Genomic DNA, 20,753 nt, shown 5'->3' on the forward strand with positions numbered 1-20,753 from the left:
AAGTGATCCAATGATCAACTTGAATACCACAGTGTTATGCTTTTCCTTTCAATTTCCCGTTTGCGAGGAATCTCCACAACTTGGAGTCTCTCGCCCTTACACTTGAAATTCACAAAGAAATACGGAGTAAGGGAGGGAAGCAACACACATAAATCCACAGTAAAATGCGCACACACACGGCCAAGAATCGAGCTCAAAAGACTATCTCAAAGTTCTCACTAGAACGGAGCTCGAATCACTTAGAATGACAAACGAATGCGCAAGGAATGAGTGTGGATGATCAAGAATGCTCTTAGGTTGCTTGGTGTACTCCTCCATGCGCCTAGGGGTCCCTTTTATAGCCCCAAGGCAGCTAGGAGCCGTTGAGAACAAATCTGGAAGGCCATCCTTGCCTTCTGTCGTCGGGCGCACCGGACAGTCCGGTGCACACCGGACAGTGTCCGGTGCCCGATTTCCTTCCTTAACTGGCGAAGCCGACCGTTGGCAGACTTGGAGCCGTTGGCGCACCGGACATGTCCGGTGCACACCGGACAGTCCGGTGCCCCCTTCCGACCGTTGGCTTGGCCACGTGTCGCGCGCAGAATCCGCGGCCGACCGTTGGCCCTAGCCGACCGTTGGCTCACCGGACAGTCCGGTGAATTTTAGCCGTACGCCGTCGGCGAATTCCCGAGAGCGGCCACTTCGGCCGAGGCAGCCTGGCGCACCGGACACTGTCCGGTGCACCACCGGACAGTCCGGTGCCCCAGACCGAAACAGCCCCTTGGCTGTACACAGTCACCTCTTTCCTTTTCTTTTTCTTCCTGTTTCCAATACTTAGACAAGTATATTAGTACACAAAACCAATGTACTAAGACTTAGAAACGTACCTTTGCTCTTGATTTGCACTTTATTCATCCATTGCATAAATTCACATTTAAGCACTTGAGTTGGCACTCAATCACCAAAATACTTAGAAATGGCCCAAGGGCACATTTCCCTTTCAGGGTCACACCCACTGGGATCAGCATCAGCAGGGTCACACCCATTGGGTTCAGTATCAGCAGGGCCACACCCATTGGGTTTAGCATCAGCAGGGTCACACCCATTGGGGTCAGCTCCAGTAAAAATTTCCACTGGTACTTCTTCAACAGCAGGAGCAGAAGGGCCAGCATCCTGGTCCAAACACGACACTCGTCGAAGCCGTCTCTTTTTCTTTTTCTTCCCCTCGATAGGTGCAGTTGGATGACTGGCCGGGCGGAGGCGTTTCGGGCGAGTACCATCAAGCTTTTGAGTGTTCATAGTTTTTTCAGGCTTTGGGATAGTCGTAGCAGTCATTGTTTCAACAGGGACCGAGTCAGATGAATCCTCAGCCAACATGTCCAGCATAGCACTTATCTCTGCATCACCTGGACTCATAGGCATCTCAAAGTGAACTTGCTTTTCATCATTGGGAAGATCACCAAGTGAAGCAACCAGAACCTCAACTTCTTCGAGAGAGGGTCGCACTCTAAGACTCAAACCACTGTCACTAGCAGGAGGATTGGACACAAAATCGAAAAAGGACTTGGAAGGTGGCAGATTCCAAGCAGAATATGCAACAGGAGCACCAATATTTGATACTTTGCCTCTAAGGATCATTTCCAGTCGGCTCACCAAATCCACAGCAGGAATCCTCTTGTTGGTAACCCGGGTTGAGTCGGTGACACCACTATACAAATAAGCCGGGTACGCTCTATCCTTCAGTGGCTGAATATTCTTAAAAACAAAGTCTGCAACCACAGCTTCAGCAGTCAAACCTCTCTCCTTCAACAAACAAATCTCAGCAAGCAGAACCTTGGCTTCTGCTATCTCCAAGTCTGTGGGGGACTCAATCCAACTTAGAGCACGAACATCTGGTTGTCTCCCTGACCGAGGGGGAGGGACTTGCCATGGTTTTCCACAATGAACCACTCTAAGCGCCATCCTTTAATGCTATCCTTGAATGGGATGTCAAGGTATTCTGTTTTCCTCCCACGACGCATCTCCAGACTCGCACCACCCACGAGCTGGTGCTGCCGCCCAGCCATCCCAGGGCGACAATGATACAAGTACTTCCACAAACCAAAGTGAGGGAGAATTCCAAGGTAGGCTTTGCACAAGTGAAGAAAGACATAAATTTGCAGAATAGAGTTGGGATTCAGGTGAGTCAGATTCAGATGGTAAAAGTCAAGGAGACCGCGGAAGAAGGGAGAAACGGGAAGAGCAAGGCCGGGATAAGAAAAGGGATGTAAACAATGGACTCGCGGGTATCCTCTGTCGGGACAGTAACCCCACGACAAATCCGCCAAGAGCAAAGCTCCTTCGGAGGAAGAACTCTGATAGAGACAAGATGGAGAAGATCCGACTCGGAAACAACAGACATATGATTACCTGCAAAAGGCAATTGGCTGTTGGGATTGATGGGACGAATAACGCAGCAGCAGAATTCTGACTCTTCCGCTTGGGTGCCATCACAATCTCGTTGGCGGACTGAGCGGAAGCAAAATCAAAAGAAAACAGAGGAGGTTCAGAGGCAAAAAGTGAGGCTAGGGCAGAGGTGTGCGGCGATGTGATACAAATGGGGTTTTCCTAGGTCAGACACCATTTCTAAAATGTGCTTAGTCATCACTCGGTCGTTATTTCTAAAACGCCGACGTGGCCTAAATATGACTCGGCTGTTACTTCTAAAACGCTGATGTCGCCATTCATCACTCGGCCGTTATTTCTAAAACGCCGACGTGGCCTAATATGACTCGTCTGTTACTTCTAAAACGCTGACGTCGCCATCCTTCACTCGGTCGTTATTTCTAAAACGCCGACGTGGCTCAGCGGAACTCGGCTTTTACAATCTAAAACACCGACGTTCGCCAAGAACCATTCGGTTGTTACCTCTGAAGACACCAGCAGTAATTCAGTCGTTCTTTCTCTACAAAAATGCAGGCAGAATTAAAATGTGGCACAACAATTACAAGTCGTTACTCGAGCATTACCTCTGAGAACAACGGCTACATTAAGCACAAATACAAGCGGTCGACCGACTATAAAGAAACGATGGAAAGACAAGAAATGTGAACAGAACAAGCTGAAGTTTTCTTCATTATATAAAAAAGGGAAGTCCTTCCACAAACTTAAAAACCAACTCATTATGAGCCGGTCTTCTTCCCACTTTTCGATACATTACACTACTACATTACATTTCACTACGCTTTACTACTAACTACTACTACATTATTCCACTAATACTACTTCTACTACTATACTAACATCTAAGTCAGTGGCGCTTAGCCATTGGCCTTGCCGTCGCCCTTGCCGTCACACTTGTCGTCGCCCTTGCCGCCGTCGCCGTCACCATCGTCGTCGCCGTCGCCCTCGTCATCGCCTTCACCGCCGCTCCCCTCCTCGAACGAGTCAGAGGAGTTCTCCTCATCCGAGGAGGCCTCCGACTCATTCGAGCCCTCGAGCCCGGAGCGCTCGACGACCCGGATGTATGTCCACACCTCAGCGGTGATCCCTTGGGAATCGTCCAAGTCATCGGACGATGCCGAGGGAGAGGTGTAGACTGGTGACCCCTCGGACTCGAGGAGAACTCCTCCTCCGAATACTCGGAATTGCCAAAATCCTCCGAGGGAGGGGTCGGCTCGCGCTTCCGCTTGTCGCCGGAATGGTGCGACGAACTTCCGCCCTTCTTGCTCTTGCCCATGGTTAGGGATGGCAATGGATGTGATTTATCCGCATACCCGCGGATAAAAAACCCGTTGGGCACGGTTTTGGGTACGAGTTTGTACCCATGGATACGGATACGGGTAGCACTTGATATCCGTGGATATTTTTAAAACGGGTACGAAAAATCAATATCCATACCCAAATACCCGAATATCCGTTAAAATATCTTGTACTCCTGTCCCACAAGTGGCAGGCTTTTAAGTGACCATCACAATCGTCTCACTCCTAAAATGGTGGAAGCTTTGATTTGCAGTCAAAGTTGGCTTCATCACACTCTTAAAGGTGAACTTTTCTTCGTTTTCCAATATGTTATATTTGAAGTATATAGATACTAATGTGCATGCAATTTTATTTTAGATGCTGGTGATGGAAGATTCAATAGTTTTTGGTCTTGCCTTGAAGATAATAAAGAAGACATGAAAGAAAAATCTTTTATGTTGGCTGCTGATTCTGAATAACCAGCTAGTCTTTGGTGTTGATTCTTATGGCTTGTGTGTTTGTAATTTTATCAATTTGAACAATTTAGATTTGATTTTGCTAGGCAATTTTATATTGCTCGCTATATGCCTTAATACATGTATCAGATTTCATATGCTGGACAATTCTGTATGGCTGTATGTTTTTATCATATTTAAATTTGCTGGATAAATATGATATCATGTTTGAATTTGTTGGATTTAAATATGTTGTATGTGTAGTGGGCAAACGGATATATCCGTGGATATCCATTACCCGTGGATAACGGATGTGGATACTGTTTGTTATCCATAGCGGGTAACGAGTACGGGTTCGGATATCGGATATAAGTCGCGGATATGGATGTCTAGAGACACTATCCGCGGATAATTTACCCGTTGCCATCCCTACCCATGGTGGAGTAGAAGAGAAGAAGAAAAGAGGAGAGTAAGCAACAAGCGGCAGAGATATGTGTGAAGACGCCAGTGAAGCAAGCGCTCTATTTATAGAAGAAGAAGGCAACCGCTCATCTCCTACCGTGATCACTGAACAGACACAAATATTCAATAAGCAATTCAAATCGTCTGGAAACAAGTCAGGCGGCTGACGCCGTTTCACGTAACACGACACCCATTGGGACTCAAGTCAACTGCTTGGGCGATAAGATTACACCCGTGGTCACGTCAAGTTACTACTCAGGGGCAGTTTGCTAAACGCTCAGCGCACCAAACCATCCCTTGCCTACACCCATTGGGGGAGGACGTCCAGGAATTTTCAATAGATTTTCCCAAGCAGTCACATCCATACAGTATACGCAATTAATGTATCAAGACAGAAGGAAGATATCGATGGAGATCAGAGGAAAGCCAAAAATAGCTGATGAAGTACAAGTCTAATCAACAGAAGCATTGAAGCACAAAGCGAAATGAAGACCAGCCAAGGGCCATCTACCAGATGTCCAATCTATCGTAGATCAAATAAATTTCAAACCTAACAGGACATGGGCAGATCGCATGCTTGATCTCAAAGTCAAAACTGTATGCTGACTTCTAAAGCATAAAGCTGATGATATAATGCGGAATTCTAAGGCATTCGACGAAGATGAAAACATGATTTCTGAAAAGCGTGAGATGAAGACCTTTGAGTGGATTATTTTCAGTAATCCACTCAAAGCTCGGGGGCTACACCCATTGGGTGCACCTCCGGTGCACCCAATGAATCATCAACCCCAAAAGACAGAATGCTGATTTCTAAAGCATGAGATGAAGATAAGACAATGCTGATTTCTAAAGCATGAGATGAAGATAAAAATGATTTCTAAAAAGGCTTGAGATGAAGACCTTCGAGTGGATTATTTTCAGTAATCCACTCGAAGCTCGGGGGCTACACCCATTGGGTGCACCTTTGGTGCACCCAATGAATCCTGAACTCCAGAAAGCAGAATGCTGATCTCCAAAGCATAAGCCCGAGACAGAGCACTAATTTCTGAGGAATAAAGCGAAGACCGATGAATAATGACAGAAGAAAACAACATAAGATCGTTTTTACCGAGTCACTTAGAGTTTAAAAGCAACAAGTCGATAGGCCTATTTCCAAGGCATTCCTTATCAAAATAAAAAGTGCAAGCTGGACCTATAATTATTGGGCCAATTATTTCAAAATCAACTCAAAGATTGGGGGCTTGTGGGGGGACAGATATCCCCCGGGTCCACGGAAAGGCTAGAGGACCTCGCGAAAGGCTTTGGGCCCAATATTTCACAAGGCCATCCCTTCGTGGGTCTGGGGAGGGACGTCTAGTGAAGTGGATTGATGCGAGATTGGATCAACTCGAGCCCGGACGACCCAATGAATTTGAGCAACGTCCATAGCAGTGACCCGACTTTCCCGCGCAGTATCCTCAGGCATCGGAACTGAATGAAGATAAGTCGGCGGAAGTATAGGAAGATAGGCTCAGTCGGTTCACTATTACTTAGGCACACGTTGTTATCATATCCACATATAGCGCCCCACGGTCGAGTATATAAGGCCTAGGGGGCATCCCTTCAAAAACATCTCAAGACCTAGCCATCTACTTAGCTCTCTAGCATCTCTTGTACTAGAGAACTCCCTTGTAACCCACCACACAAAAGATCCACACCAGGACGTAGGGTGTTACGCATCTCAAAGCGTCCCAAACCTGTACAAGATTGTCTACTGTCTCTCGTGTAACTGGCACGAACCATCGAGCTACAGTCAGTAACACCGTCCTACTCCAAAAAGCACCTCGAGGGGCAACCCTAGGTGCACGGTCGGACCCAAAACACCGACAGCGGTGGGGGACAGATATCCCCTAGGTCCACGGAAAGGCTAGAGGACCTCGTGAAAGGCTTTGGGCCCAATATTTCGCAAGGCCATCCCTTCGTGGGCCTGGGGAGGGACGTCTGATGAAGTGGATTGATGCGAGATTGGATCAACTCGAGTCCGGACGGCCCAATGAATTTGAGCAACGTCCACAGCAGTGACCCGACTTTCCCGCGCAGTATCCTCAGGCGTCGGAACTGGATGAAGATAAGTCGGCGGAATTATAGGAAGATAGGCTCAGTTGGTTCACTATTACTTAGGCACACGTTGTTATCATATCCACATGTAGCACTCCACGGTCGAGTATATAAGGCCTAGGGGGCATCCCTTCAAAAACATCTCATGACCTAGCCATCTACTTAGCTCTCTAGCATCTCTTGTACTAGAGAACTCCCTTGTAACCCACCACACAAAAGATCCACACTAGGACGTAGGGTGTTACGCATCTCAAAGCGGCCTGAACCTGTACAAGATTGTCTACTGTCTCTCGTGCAACTGGCACGAACCATCGAGCTACAGTCAGTAACACCGTCCTACTCCAAAAAGCACCTTGAGGGGCAACCCTAGGTGCGCGGTCGGACCCAAAAGACCGACAGCTGGCGCGCCAGGTAGGGGGTGTGTCACTGATCCAAGCTAGCTCAATGGCCATCACTTTCCAGCACAAGATCGTCCTCCGCCTCGGGTCCGTGTTCTGCTTTGGAACCATTTCATCCGTAGCAGACGAAGAGGGAACTCTACATCGCATCGCAGATCCGCCGGAGAGAAAGCCTTCCTCAACAATCTCCAGAAAAGCTAGAGCGAAGCAGGAAAAAGCGCAACCTCCAGTGCTCCGAGCGAAGATTACCTCCTGCAAGCCAGGAGCAGAGGGTTCATCTACCCGGAGAACTCCACTGTCCACCTCTTCTACGGAAAAATGGACATGGATGACAAGGAAAAAGGATGCAAACGAGGTAAATGCTCGTCAAGCTACTCTTCTGGTACCTCCGCCCTCAAAGGAGAACAGAAAGAAGCTTGTCACTATGACGGTTCCATTCTATCCCGACGTCCTCTTCATCGGGGGAAGAGTGGAATCAACCCCCATCTCCGACGATGAACCAACCGTGCCAGGAGAAGAACCTCTTCAGCGGGAATCTCGCCGACGAAGGAACCGATGCCGAAATGTCCGACGACATCATGAAGCCGGGGAGCAGGACCCAGCATAGCCTGTGTCACGAGATGAGATCTCGGAGATGGGAGAAACTCCAGAAGAACGGGTCTTCAGGGAAAGAAGGAATTCCCGACAACGTGATCGTCGGCAAGCTCAAGAGCAGGCCGAACAGGAAGCGAGACAACGCCGAGAGAACCCTCTTCTCGGACGGAACCTGAACCCCGACTTCGCCCGAGCCATGAAGACACCGAGTGAGGTCGGTGGAGTGTTGGCTTGGATAGCCGATGGCCTCCCCCGGACTCCGGACACCGAGGGCTATCGGCGGCTGCTCACTCGGGCAGCTAATCATCTTCTACCTCTCGCTCATCCACCGAGTGATCTACGACACGCCATCAACAGTCGGTGAGACGCACGGAGCTCCATCAACGCTTCGCGCGAACGACGACATGAGAACGAAATCTGGCGCTAAGAAGAATATGATCGGGATCACGGCGTCCATGCGCGAAGTCAGGCCACCAGAGTTGAGTCGGCAACGGCTTTGACCGGTGGCACGACCCGGGGACGGTCGAGGCACCATGTCAACAACTCCCCTCCCCGGGACCGACATCATCATCGTTGACAGGAGGATACATGTGGAGTATCGGCGCTCACTCCATGTCTCAGGGCCATTCAATGGCCCCCTAACTTCAAAGTCTCCAACGTCGACAAGTACGCGCCTAAGCAGGATCCGGGAGGTTGGTTGGCTGTCTACACCACCGCCGCCCAAGCCGTTGGGGCAACTGAATATGTGATGACCACATACTTTCCCATCATCCTCGGGCAGGATGCACTACAATGGCTACGACACCTACCCCGACACTGCATCGACGACTGGAGCGACTTCAGTCGGTGCTTCATCGCCAACTTCCAATCTCTCTCCGACAAACCGGTGCAGCCATGGGACCTCAAATCCATCAAGCGCCGAGGGGATGAGACTCTCCGGTCGTACCTCAAAAGATTTCAGACCATGAGAAATCGTATCCCCGAGGTTGCAGAAGCAGCAGTGATCGAGGACTTCTACCGGGGATCTAATGACTCGGCCTTCGTTCGAGCCATACTGCAAAAGGCGCCGACTACCTCCGAGCAGCTATTCCGGGAAGCGGACCTCTATATCACTGCCGACGAACGAGCTCAGGACCTCATCGGAGGAGCGAAGCCTGCACCGGCAGCACCACGACGTGACACGAACCAACAACCCGACAAGCGTTGGGAGAAGAGGCCTCGTGAAGAAGTCCACACCGTCGGATCACCCGCCTCTCGTGCCCGAGGAGCAACCCTGGGTGCGCAGTCGGACCCAAAACACCGACAGCGGGCGCGCCAAAATAGCTGCTAATGCTGAACCCAATGGGTGTGGCCCTGCTGACGCTGATCCCAATGGGTGTGACCCTGTAGATGCTGATCCCAATGGGTGTGACCCTGCCAGAGCTGAACCCAATGGGTGTGGCCCTGCACCGTTTATTGTTCGTGTTGTTGACAAGGACGAAGAAGAAGAGGAGGAAGTCCCCTTAGTTCAGAAGAATAGTCGGCGTTACAGAGCCAGTGGGGGGAGTAGCGATATTCCTTCTCCAGCTTTGTATGCTCTTGTTGGTCTGCAAGAATTATCCATAGCAAATTTTGATCAGGCTCTAGAGGATGTTGTTCCTGAAGATCTGTTGTCCGAGCCAACTGATGGTGGCATGATGGACGTTTGCTCTGACATTCCAGATGTGGGATTAGAGTTATCCCGAGCAGCGTCTCGTGCCTCGTCGACCTTGGAAGGCGGTCTTCGGAGTCAAGAGGTTGGTCAAGGTTGTTCAATTCCCATGGAGGTGACTGAGAGTCCTTCAGCCTTAGAGGTGGCTGTTGCGGAGAACCCAGTCCTCAAGGATGGTGCCAGCGGTTGTCGAGCCCCCGAGGGTGTTGCCGGTAATGATCCGGCTTGGGTGGCTAGCGCGAGCTGCAACCCAGCCCCCGAGGGTGTTGCCGGTGGTGATTCGGCTCCGATGGGCAGTGCAGGCTGCAACCCACACTAGTACAAAAAGGCTCAAAGCCTGCGGCACCCATATATTTTTACAGACGGATCCGGTTATCCACCGACTGTGCTATTTCTAGTGGCGGTTCCTTAAGAAAACCGCCACTAGAAATCGTATTTCTAGTGGCGGTTCCTTAAGAAAACCGCCAGTAGAAATCCATGATTTGTAGTGGCGGTTTTCTTAAGGAACCGCCAGTAGAAATACGATTTCTAGTGGCGGTTTTCTTAAGGAACCGCCACTAGAAATCATTTTTATCCTTAATTTTTTGAGTTTTTCAAACGACCTCGTATGATAAAACCACTAAAATAAAAGTTGTAGATCTCTAAAAGTTATGAAACTTTGTAGTTGACAACTTTTTTATTTGAACTCATTTCGGTTCTCAAAAATTGAATCTAAGTATGGCAAATTTAAAATTCAAATTTTGCAAACTACCTCGGATGAAAAAAGTGTCAAAATAAAAGTTGTAGAACTTCAAAAGTTATTTATCTTTGTAGTTGACAACTTTTTTATTTGAATTCGTTTATGGTCTCAAATAAGCAATTTACACTCAAATGGTTGTAATATGTGGAGAAAACAACTACAAACTAGACACAAGTCATGTCATAGACGGAGTGGTAGTGGAGGGTACGCGCGAGGGTGAGGTTAGTTCGATTCCTCACAACCGCGTAGCGCGCGAAAAATGCCGCGACTTGCGACGGGGACGGGCGGGTGGGGTGGTCCTAATACAAATAAATTTTTTTACTATTTTTAAAATCTGTTTTATGTTTTCTGGAAACGATTTGCACTGGCGGTTTTATTACGTCGACCGCCAGTGAAAATCGATTTTCACTGGCGGTTTTATTACGTCGACCGCCAGTGAAAATCGATTTTCACTGGCGGTCTTCAGTTACCCGCCTGTAAAAATGGTGATTTCTACTGACCTCTAGCACTGGCGGTTACGAAAAACGTCACTGTAAATATGTTTAGGACCGTCAGTATAGAGCTTATCTGTACTAGTGCCAGCCCCTGAGGGTGTCCGAGCCGGCTCCCCTTCTCATACCTCCATGGATGTCCACGTTGGGTATTCTCCTCCACATTCTGATGGCATGGCAACATCGCATGTTTCAAATGAGGAAGTCGCCTTAGAGGTCGGCGCACCGGATGCTAGAGTTCTGATGCCTGCTGGTTATGTTGAGTTAATCCCTAGTGATGTTCTTCAGATTGCCCCGGTTGATATTCCTTCGTCGAGCCACCATCTGGTTTCTCATGATTTGGGATTTCCTTCATTCTTCTCCAATCTTCAGGTAATTTAGCTTTTCCTGTTCTGGCTATACTCTAGGCAAATTATTGTCTTTGTACTCATTTGTTTTCAATACCAGGCTTTGGTCGACCGTATGGCTGGTCAATTGAGATCACAAGGTGCCTCCATCCCAAAAGGAGCTCTGTCTCTGACGCATTGGAATCCAATGCTGCTTCAGAGGCAGATATCTGATTTAAAAATGACAAATGCTGGTATAGTGTCTTTGTTTCTTCCTTGGCTACTTGATTAATCTGTTTTTAACTGAGTACCCTTCTTCAACTGTTTTTTGTTAGATATGGTCCGGCGGTACTCTGAGCTCGAGGAGAAGTATTCTCAAGGTCAGATCGACCTGGCACGGGTTTCTGCTTCCTTAGATGATGCCAACTCATTGAATTCCTCTTTTAGTGCTCAGCTTGACTCTGAAAGGGCGGCTAATGAAGTAGGCTTGCTTGAGTTTTTCTGCTGTGTTTTTACTGCTTACTGGGTGCTTGAGAGCTGATTCTTGTCTGTAGGAAGAAAAACGTGTACTAGTGGCTTCTTGCGATAATCTTGATAGGTTGTATCGTGACGCCAACAACTCTCTGACTAGGGGTGGATATCGAGCCATCTCGGCTCGTTATGACTCGTTACTGTAATGAGCCAGCTCAGCTCGGCTCGTTATACTAACGAGCTAAATAGCTGGCTCGGCTCGTTAGGAAGCTCGAGCTAGCTCGTCTGGCTCGCGAGCCACACAACTAAATACAAAGATTTATGTATATATATATATATATATATATATATATATATATATATATATATATATATATATATATATATATATATATATAACCGAAAAATCATATTTTAAGTGTTTAACACTACAAACCCAAAACTTTTATAATATTATTATCATATCATCGTCCTAGCGCTTCTAACTTTTAATATTAAATTAAATAACTGAATATGTATTAACTTACAGATTTATAAACCCTTATTATAATAAGATAGCAACAAGCATCATTATAAAGCAATACATCATCTATTCCACAAACATGTAACATTTTATTGCACAACGCTAACATCATATGCTGATAGAAACAAAGTTCACAAAACCATAACCAATAATCAAATATTAAATATGCAATATAGGTATGTAGCCATGAAATAATGCAAATATTTAAGCACATGGCGCATCCACACATGTCCATATCACAGATCATAACTACGAGAAAACAAGACTATGAGAGATGAGACGACACCAACGACTAGACAAACTTGTGTTGTGGCTTAGCTCGTTTGGCTCGCGAGCTAGCAAACGAGCTAACCCAAGCTGGCTCATTAGAGAACCGAGCTAGAATGCTAGCTTGGCTCGTTACAAAATTAAAACGAGCCGAGTCGAGCCGAGCTACTAACGAGCCGAGTCGAGCGAGATATCGAGCCACGAGTATTTTGTCCAGTCCTATCTCTGACTATCTTGGAGAGGAGCCATCGTTTTACCATGGCAGATTTGGAGCATCATCGTCATGAGCTGCAAGTGTCCCAGGATGAGGTCCTTCGTCTTAGGCAATTGGTGTCGAGCAAAGACTATCATCAAGGATCTGCGCGCCTCCAAAAGATCAGTCGCCCAAGAGCTAGAAGCTGCTCGACTGGCTACCAAGGTTGCCGAAGATAATTCCACTATTCTGAAGGCTCAGCGCGACAAGGCTATGGATAAAGCCATTCACGCGGGGCGGATCTTGATGAGAAGACCGGGCGTGATTGTTCCTGATGATATAGTTGTCGATGTCAAAGCTTCCCCTAACTCCTCAAGTCGCCCTTCTTCATCAGTTGCTCCTGAGAAAAACATTGCAAAGTAGAAATACTGAATACATTCATGAACCATATGTATATGTGATCAATGTGCCCGAATACCAAGTTAGAACGTGTTCTTGGTACTGAATGCTATTTTTATTTTTCTATTGTTTGAATTCAACAGTTGTTATGATTGTAGAAGTAAATGCAGTGTGATGGTTTTGAAACTTCTCTCTATTTTGCGAGGCGTAGAGATCGTCCTAAGATGAGTGATTGTAAGTATGTTCATACTAGGTCGAGTAGATGTGAGCATGTTGCACCGCCTTAAGTCACTACTGACTTAAGCCGATTGCTCCGTTAGTAGGGTATAGTGGTCACCCTAAGTTAAGTAAGCGTGAGCATGTCGCACTGCCTTAAGTCATTGCCAACTTAAGCCGATTGCTCCGTTAGTAGGGTATAGTGGTCACCCTAAGTTAAGTAAGCGTGAGCATGTCGCACCGCCTTAAGTCATTGCTGACTTAAGCCGATTGCTCCGTTAGTAGGGTATAGTGGTCACCCTCAGTCGAGTAAGCATGCGGATTGACAATAAACAGTTCGAGTGCCTTTGAGAATGAAGTCTTTTTATTGATGATGTATTTTCCGATTACAGAGTACAATGCTGCCCCGATAGCTTTTGAAATCTAGCTAGGGGTAAAACTTCTTGAGATGCTCTATATTCCATGAATTCCCTATTTCTGTGCCATCCATTTGAGTAAGTCGATATGATCCTGGCTGAGTGACTTCTGCTACTATGAATGACCCTTCCCATAGTGGCGACAATGTGTGTCGTCCTTCCCCCGTTAGAATTCGACGAAGGACCAAGTCTCCCACTGTGAAGGACCGAGGTCGTATGGCCTTATCATGATAGCGCCTCGGGGTTTGCTGGTATCTAGCTTACTGAATTACTGTATTCAATCGTTCTTTTTCCAATATATCAACATCCTCCAGTCTAGTAGCTTCTGCTTCGGCTATGTTTTCAAAAATCAGCCTTGGTGCTCCAAACTTGAGATCAGCAGGTAGCACTGCCTCCGAACCATAGACCATGAAGAAAGGAGTGTTTCCATACAAAGCTCGGCTAGGTTGAGTTCTTAGGCTCCAAACCACATACGGCAACTCTCTGATCCACTTTCCTGCGAACTTTTCATTCTTGTCGAAGACTTTCTTTCTGAGTTCTTCCAATATCATTCCATTAGCCCTTTCTATCTGACCGTTGGCTCTTGGATGTGCTACTGATGCATATTTGATCTAGATGCTTCTTTGTTCGCAGAAATCAAAGAACTTCGAACTAGTGAAATTGGATCCTAGGTCAGTTATGATGCTATCCAGTATTCCGAACCTGAATATTATATCTTGTATGAATTCCACTGCCTTAGCTGAAGTCAGAGAAGCAATGGGTTTGTATTCTATCCATTTAGTGAATTTGTTAATAGCAACCAGCACGTGAGTGTATCCTCCCTGAGCTTTCTTGAAGGGTCCAATCATGTCCAGTCCCCAGCACACAAATGGCCATGTTACGGGTATGGTTTGCAGTTGTTGTGCTGGTAAATGTTGCTGTTTTGATAAGTATTGACAAGCTTCACACCTCTGGACTAACTCGGCTGCATCACTCTTTGTTGTTGGCCAGTAGAAACCAGACCTGAAGACCTTCCCAACCAGAGTCCTGGATGCTGCGTGTATCCCGCATTGCCCGACGTGGATCTCATCTAGTAGTTGCTTCCCAGTAGCCGAAAGAATGCACTTCATGAGGACTCCTGTTGCGCCCCTTTTGTATAGTGCTTCCCCAATGAGAGTGTAGTGAGCTGACTGCCTTGCGATGCGTTCTGCTGCAGTTTTGTCATCCGGCTCCTCTTCATTCATTATATATCTGATGATTGGCTCTCTCCAGTCATCAGAATCTGACTTTGGTTGGCTCAGAACATTGCACTCTTCTGCCCGATCTAAGGAAATACTCGGGCGTGGTACTTCTTGGACAAAAACTCCAGGTGGGACCTGAGTCCGACTGGATCCTAGTTTTGACAATGCGTCTGCTGCCGCGTTGCGATCTCTCTTCACATGATGAAATTCCAGCCCTTCAAATTTGTCTTCCAGCTTTCGGACGGCTGTGCAGTACTTTCCCATAGAGTCATTCGAGCAATCCCACTCTTTATTTATCTGACTTATGACCTCCAGTGAATCTCCATATACCATCATTCTCTTGATGCCCAGTGATATGGCAATGTTCAGTCCATGAATCAAAGCTTCATATGCTGCTGCATTATTGGACGCTGGGAATAGCAACTGAAGAGCATATTTGAGTTGTTCACCTCCAGGTGCAATAAAGAGGATCCCTGCGTCTGCCCCCTGCAGTTTCAACGAGCCATCGAAATACATCCGCTATACTTCTGCAGTCTCCGGGTTATTTGGCACTTATTGCTCGGTCCACTTTGATACGAAATCAACTAGTGCTTGAGTCTTGATTGCAGTGCGAGGTCGAAACTCGATGTCATGAGCTCCCAGCTCGCAGGCCCACTTGGCTATTCTTCCGATGGCTTCTTTATTGTGGAGAATATCCCCTATTGGAAATCCAGTGACTACTATGACTTTGTGGTCGTCAAAGTAGTGACGGAGCTTGCGTGCAGTTAGAAGTACTGCATACAATAGTTTTTGAACTTGAGGATATTTCTTCTTTAAGGGTCCCAGGACTTCACTGATGAAATAGACGGGATGCTGTACTGGATATGCATGTCCTTCCTCTGCTCGCTCGACTACCAACGTGGTGCTCACCACATGAGTCGTGCAAGAGATATATAACAGCAGATCTTCAGCCGGCTGACTTGGCGTGGCTCGACGCGGCGGCTTTAGTACTGGCGGTGTTGTCAGGAATTTCTTCAGTGCATCAAGAGCTTCCTGAGCTTCTGAGGTCCACTAGAATTTGTCCACCTTCTTGAGCAACTTGTAGAACGGTAAGCCTTTCTCTCCTAACCTTGATATGAACCTGCTTAAAGCTGTCATGCATCCAGTAAGTCTTGTACTTTCTTTTGTGAATGTGGTGCTTCCATCCTCATGATAGCCTCGATCTTTTCTGTGTTAGCTTCAATTCCTCGGTGGCTAACGATGAATCTAAGCAATTTTCCTGCTGGTACTCCAAAGACACACTTTTTAGGATTAAGCTTCCATCGATATCGTCGCAGACTGTTGAAGACCAGTTGCAAATCTTCAATGAAATTTTCTGAGTTTTCTGTCTTGATCACCACGTCATCCACATAAGCTTCTACACGCTTGCCCCAGTGGTCGGCTAAGCATGTCTGAATGGCTCTCTAGTAAGTCGCTCCAGCGTTTTTGAGGCCAAACGGCATGGAGGTATAGCAGAAAGCTCCAAACGGGGTGATGAAGGCTGTTTTTTCCTCGTCTTCCTTTGCTAGGCTGATCTAATGATACCCGGAGTAGCAATCCAAGAAGGACAACACAGAACACCCGGCGGTCGAGTCCACCACCTGGTCTATTCTAGGAAGTCCGAAGGGATCCTTCGGACAATGTTTGTTGAGATCCGTATAGTCGACGCACATGCGCCAATCCACTTTATTCTTTTTGAGTACAAGAACAGGATTTGCTAACCACTCAGGATCTTCATCCCCACTTTCCACATCATAACAATTATCAGTATATTTAGACAAACCTTACAGTATCTCTTTAGTAATCTTCTCTGTGTTTGTTTTTGACATAGACTCAATAAACCCGACGATAAAAGGATCTGCAGCTTTCTTTTCTTCAAACAACTTCGTCTCCTCAGTTAGCTTCGTCTCTGCAGTCATCTTCTTTTCCTCAGTCATCTTTTCCCTAGACATGATGAAAACACGTCTTTAAACCGAAGCTCGAAAAGCTTGAAAATCAGGCGAGAGCTAGTGAGCAAGAGCTAAAAAGTTTGAGAAAATAATGCAAATGGTAGAAATGGCGTATCAAATGTTGCCGATGTGGGTTCATATTTATACGCCCAGTGCTTTGCAACTTGGTGGACCCCATCTGTCATTGACTATTGCTATTCTAGCAAAGGGAAGATATTTTTTCGGACCTTCGGCTTAAGGCCTTCATTCATGTTGCAGTCTAAATTCGTTGTTATAACAAATTAATACTGCGAGGGGCTACTGTTGGGGACCTTCGTCTTCCGAAGGTCCTCAAAAACATGATTTAACAATGCTTCCCATGTGTAATATATGTACAGGTACCTTCGGACTCGGAATGAAACTGTACACAATATGAAAAGCATGGTCAAGACGAAGGATGATGCAGCTCCGAAGCTACGCGCAAGGCAGCTTCGGCTCAGCGGCAGGAAAAAGAACTGACTTAAAGGGGAAAAGGTTATCTAGTCCTCGTTGGATTGTCCTTATGTCAATAGTAAACATAAAGGGCATGAATTTAATTTTACAGAGGTTGTGCCTTGTGCCTATAAATAGATGAACAGTACCCCGTATTGTTCACGCTGACTTGTATTCATTCGTGCGTCACGCTTGGACTTTTGCCTTCTGTCAAGCCAAAGGTACAAATATAATTCAATATTGTTCATATTCATTTATGATGATTTAATAAAGATATATTAAAGATGTTGTATAATTATTAATGTTGTCTCTCATGTTTCATATGCTTCTTCTTTCATCAATATATACTGTGATGATTAAGGTACGTCATTCATGACCTTCGTCTGAAGATCATTATATCCTAAGGGAGATAATGCTTCGGAGGACGAAGGGCTTTAATGATTAACATTTTGTGTTGTCTTGTTCTTAACTCATATCATTTGAGAACAAGTCCCCAACAATATATATACACAGTCAGCTAACATTTGCAACTAAAGAAACTGTTTGTGCGTACTCCCGCAGTTTTTAAATATATGACATCGTTGACTTTTTTCAAAAAAATTGACCACTCGTCTTATTTAAAATAAATCGTGAGTTATCATTTGTTTTGTTGTGATTTATTTTATTACTTAAGGCAGTTTAAGCATTACTTAAAATTTTATATTTTCGAATAAGTATTTTAAATAAGACGAGTAGTTAAAGTTTTTAAAAAAAATCAACGACGTCATATATTTAAGATATTTAAGAACGAAGGTAGTGCACATAGATTTCTAGAGGCCTAGATTTGTGCCTTTGCCATCTTGTGAATTGAACCTAAGCCTCCCCCCTAAACTTTCATCTTCGGTAGCTGTTCACATCAAAACTGCGCCCATTGGAGATGAAGATGCCCAGTCATTTAGTACCAACTTAATCAATAGCCATGGACCAGATTGAAAGCTGTTATGGCAAGCAAAGTTAAAGCCGCTGCATCAGAGGATGGACATACCAGACCAGGCCTTCCAGGGGAAGGAAAGAAAACACCAAACCGGTAACATGGCCAACTGGTCATTGCAGCGTTGCACAGGCCAGCTCAGTTTGCAGGACTCTTGGTGTATCTCTTTAATCTTTACCGCTAACACTTGAACAGAGCCGCGCAGCTTCTTTGAACGGCAAAAGAGTACGTGTTACCCCGCGCTCTTTCGGAAAGTTCGACGAGATCCTAAACGTACTAGGTAAGCAAAATGCAGCCGCAGCAGGCATGGAGAGCTTGATCTAGGGTGCTTTGAGGATCGTGCGAGTCTAGATCCAAATCTGCGTGCAGTCAAACAAACACAGAGCTCGCACATGCAGAACCTAACTCACAACAACCAAACAACAGCTACTGCATCCTACAATGCAAGCTCACAACAACCAAACAACAGCTACTGCATCCTACAATGCAAGGACACACATATGCAAGCAACCAAACACGTCCACAGTTTGAGCTTGGATATGCTGTTACGCGATCGACACGCCTGAGTTGTGGAAACGAACCGATGAAGCCCTTAATTTCGTTTGAACAGACTCCACCTCAACTCACAGTCTCAGGCATCTGCATATATGATCATCGGTCACTTTCACTCAAAAGCATAACGACAGGTTTCAATGGGACTGACACAGAGTCGACGAAAAATTTAAGCACAGACATGATCGACACGCACGCGCACACGGACACAGATCACAACCTAACAGTAACAATCGACGCCGGTGGAAGACGAACGGACGACCCGCCGATCGATCACTCAACCAGACGCCGCAAACGCCGCCAGAAGAGCGAGCAGAAGCGCCCAAGCGGCGAACCATCCACGCGGTAGCCAGCACGGAGCCGGAGCCAGAGCCCTGGAGCCACTGCTCTGGCGAACACCGCCTCCTCCGCCGTCTTCTTCCCCGCCCGAACCGGACGTGAGCTCGCCGTGCTCCGTCCCCCCTGCAGTTCCTTGCGCCGTGAGGTTACCCGGCACCAGCACCGCGTCGATCATATACACGGCGACGGCCTCCTCGTCCGCGAGCGTGCGGGTGACCCTGGCCACGTCGCGCGTCGCGGAGGCCAGCAGCGTCACCCTGCCGCGGACGTTGCGCACGGCCAGGGCCAAGTGGGACCTGCCCCCGTCGAGCGAGGCCGCCGTGCGCAGGTCCTGGTCGCCCGCCCGCAGCGCCTGCATGGAGTGGTGCCCCGGCGCGCCGTGGTACAGCACGACCGCGAGCCGGGCGTCGGCGGAGAGGCTGTTCAGCGTGGGCTGGAACGCCTCCACCGCCCTGTCCGCCGGGCAGAACAGCGTGAGCCCGCCGCCGCCGTCGGCCTGCCTCTCGAACGTCGCGGCCGCGTCGCCCGTGGCGGCGACGAGGCCGGCGAAGCGCCCGCACCCGTTCTCGGACATGACGTCCGACACGTTGCGCCTGCTCGGCGGCCGGTCGGCCGCCGCCGCGGGCGCCTCGGCCGCGGGGGACGAGATCACGCCGCTCACCCAGAGGACCGAGATGTTGTAGGGCGCCTCGTGGACGGGCCCGACGTAGAACACGGCGGCGGCGGCGCTCCCCGCGTCGTCCTCGGGCGCGAAGGCCACGCGCCCGCCCCGGCGCTCCGCGACCCTCACCATGCCCGCGCTCCCCGGCGCGTCGCCCGAGGCCTGGAACAGCGTGGACACGTCCGCGGAGCCGCCGGGGAGGCGGTGCAGCTTCGCGTCGTCGTAGTAGTCGACGAGGACGTGGAGGGAGAGCACGTGCCGCAGCGTCTCCCGCGGCAGGCCGCGCGCCTTCAGCGGCGCCATGTGGGCGTCGTCCACGGCCAGGACAGTGATCGTGTTCCGGTCGTCGATGTCGTCCGCGAGCCCCGTGGCCGCGAGCTCGCGGCCGAACTCGGCGAGGTCCCGGTGCCCGGAGAGGATGGCGGTGATGTTGTGCGCGGCATGGCATGCCGGCGGCGCTGAAGTGCACGCTAGCACCACTGCGGTGGCGAAGAGGAGGAGGGTGGTCCGGGCGCCGGCGGTGACCGGCATCGCTGCGCTGGGATGCGACGTACACGTACGCCTCCGGGCTCCGGGCACTAAACTGTGCGTGTGGGGGGGGGGGGGGGGGGGTTGGTTTCTCAGGAATGCACAGCACAGGAGGTGCTGATGGACACTGGAACGCTTCCCAGACCCAGAGCGTGGGATGCACGTGGTTTTATGGGAACCGATTGCCTCACAAAACCAGCGCTGTGTCTTGTGCCTGGGGTTATAGTTCCGTGCAGCTAAAGGCCATTTCAGCGGTGAGTTGAGTTTTAAACTAGATAATCGAGTATGTAAGTTTCATTCCTATGGAACTCTACTATCTTTTATGAAATTATCTATATATCTATTATTTTAATTGCACTATAATGTTATCAAACATGATGATGTCTCACCGTATTTAATGAGTATGAAACTCGAATGGTCTACTATCGTTTGTCAAGAATGATCCAGCGAATGACTCTTGGCTAAAATTCACGCTCGCGTTCGTTTCAAAAAACTAAAATCTATGCCTGCAGGGATATCATCAAAAGTGATGATGTGCCACCGTATTTAATAAAAATGAAACTGGAATGGTCTATTATCGTCTGTCGAGAATGATCGAGCGAATGACTC

The 20,753-nt window shown here is 48.0% G+C and overlaps 1 protein-coding gene across 1 annotated transcript; it reads right to left on the bottom strand.

Annotated features, from left to right (window-relative positions):
* Window positions 1-18,631: 18,631 nt before the first annotated feature.
* Window positions 18,632-20,393, bottom strand: LOC103654016 (fasciclin-like arabinogalactan protein 2). The gene has a single exon (XM_008680841.4). It carries the CDS (start codon window positions 20,145-20,147, stop codon window positions 18,894-18,896), a length of 1,254 nt encoding a protein of 417 aa, XP_008679063.1. The 5' UTR covers window positions 20,148-20,393; the 3' UTR covers window positions 18,632-18,893.
* Window positions 20,394-20,753: the final 360 nt, after the last annotated feature.

Source organism: Zea mays, chromosome 4, assembly GCF_902167145.1.
Source record: "Zea mays cultivar B73 chromosome 4, Zm-B73-REFERENCE-NAM-5.0, whole genome shotgun sequence".
NCBI classification, from domain to species: domain Eukaryota; kingdom Viridiplantae; phylum Streptophyta; class Magnoliopsida; order Poales; family Poaceae; genus Zea; species Zea mays.

Coding starts and splice junctions, on each gene's coding strand:
- LOC103654016 (XM_008680841.4), bottom strand. CDS start 20,147: ATGCCGGTCACCGCCGGCGCCCGGACCACCCTCCTCCTCTTCGCCACC.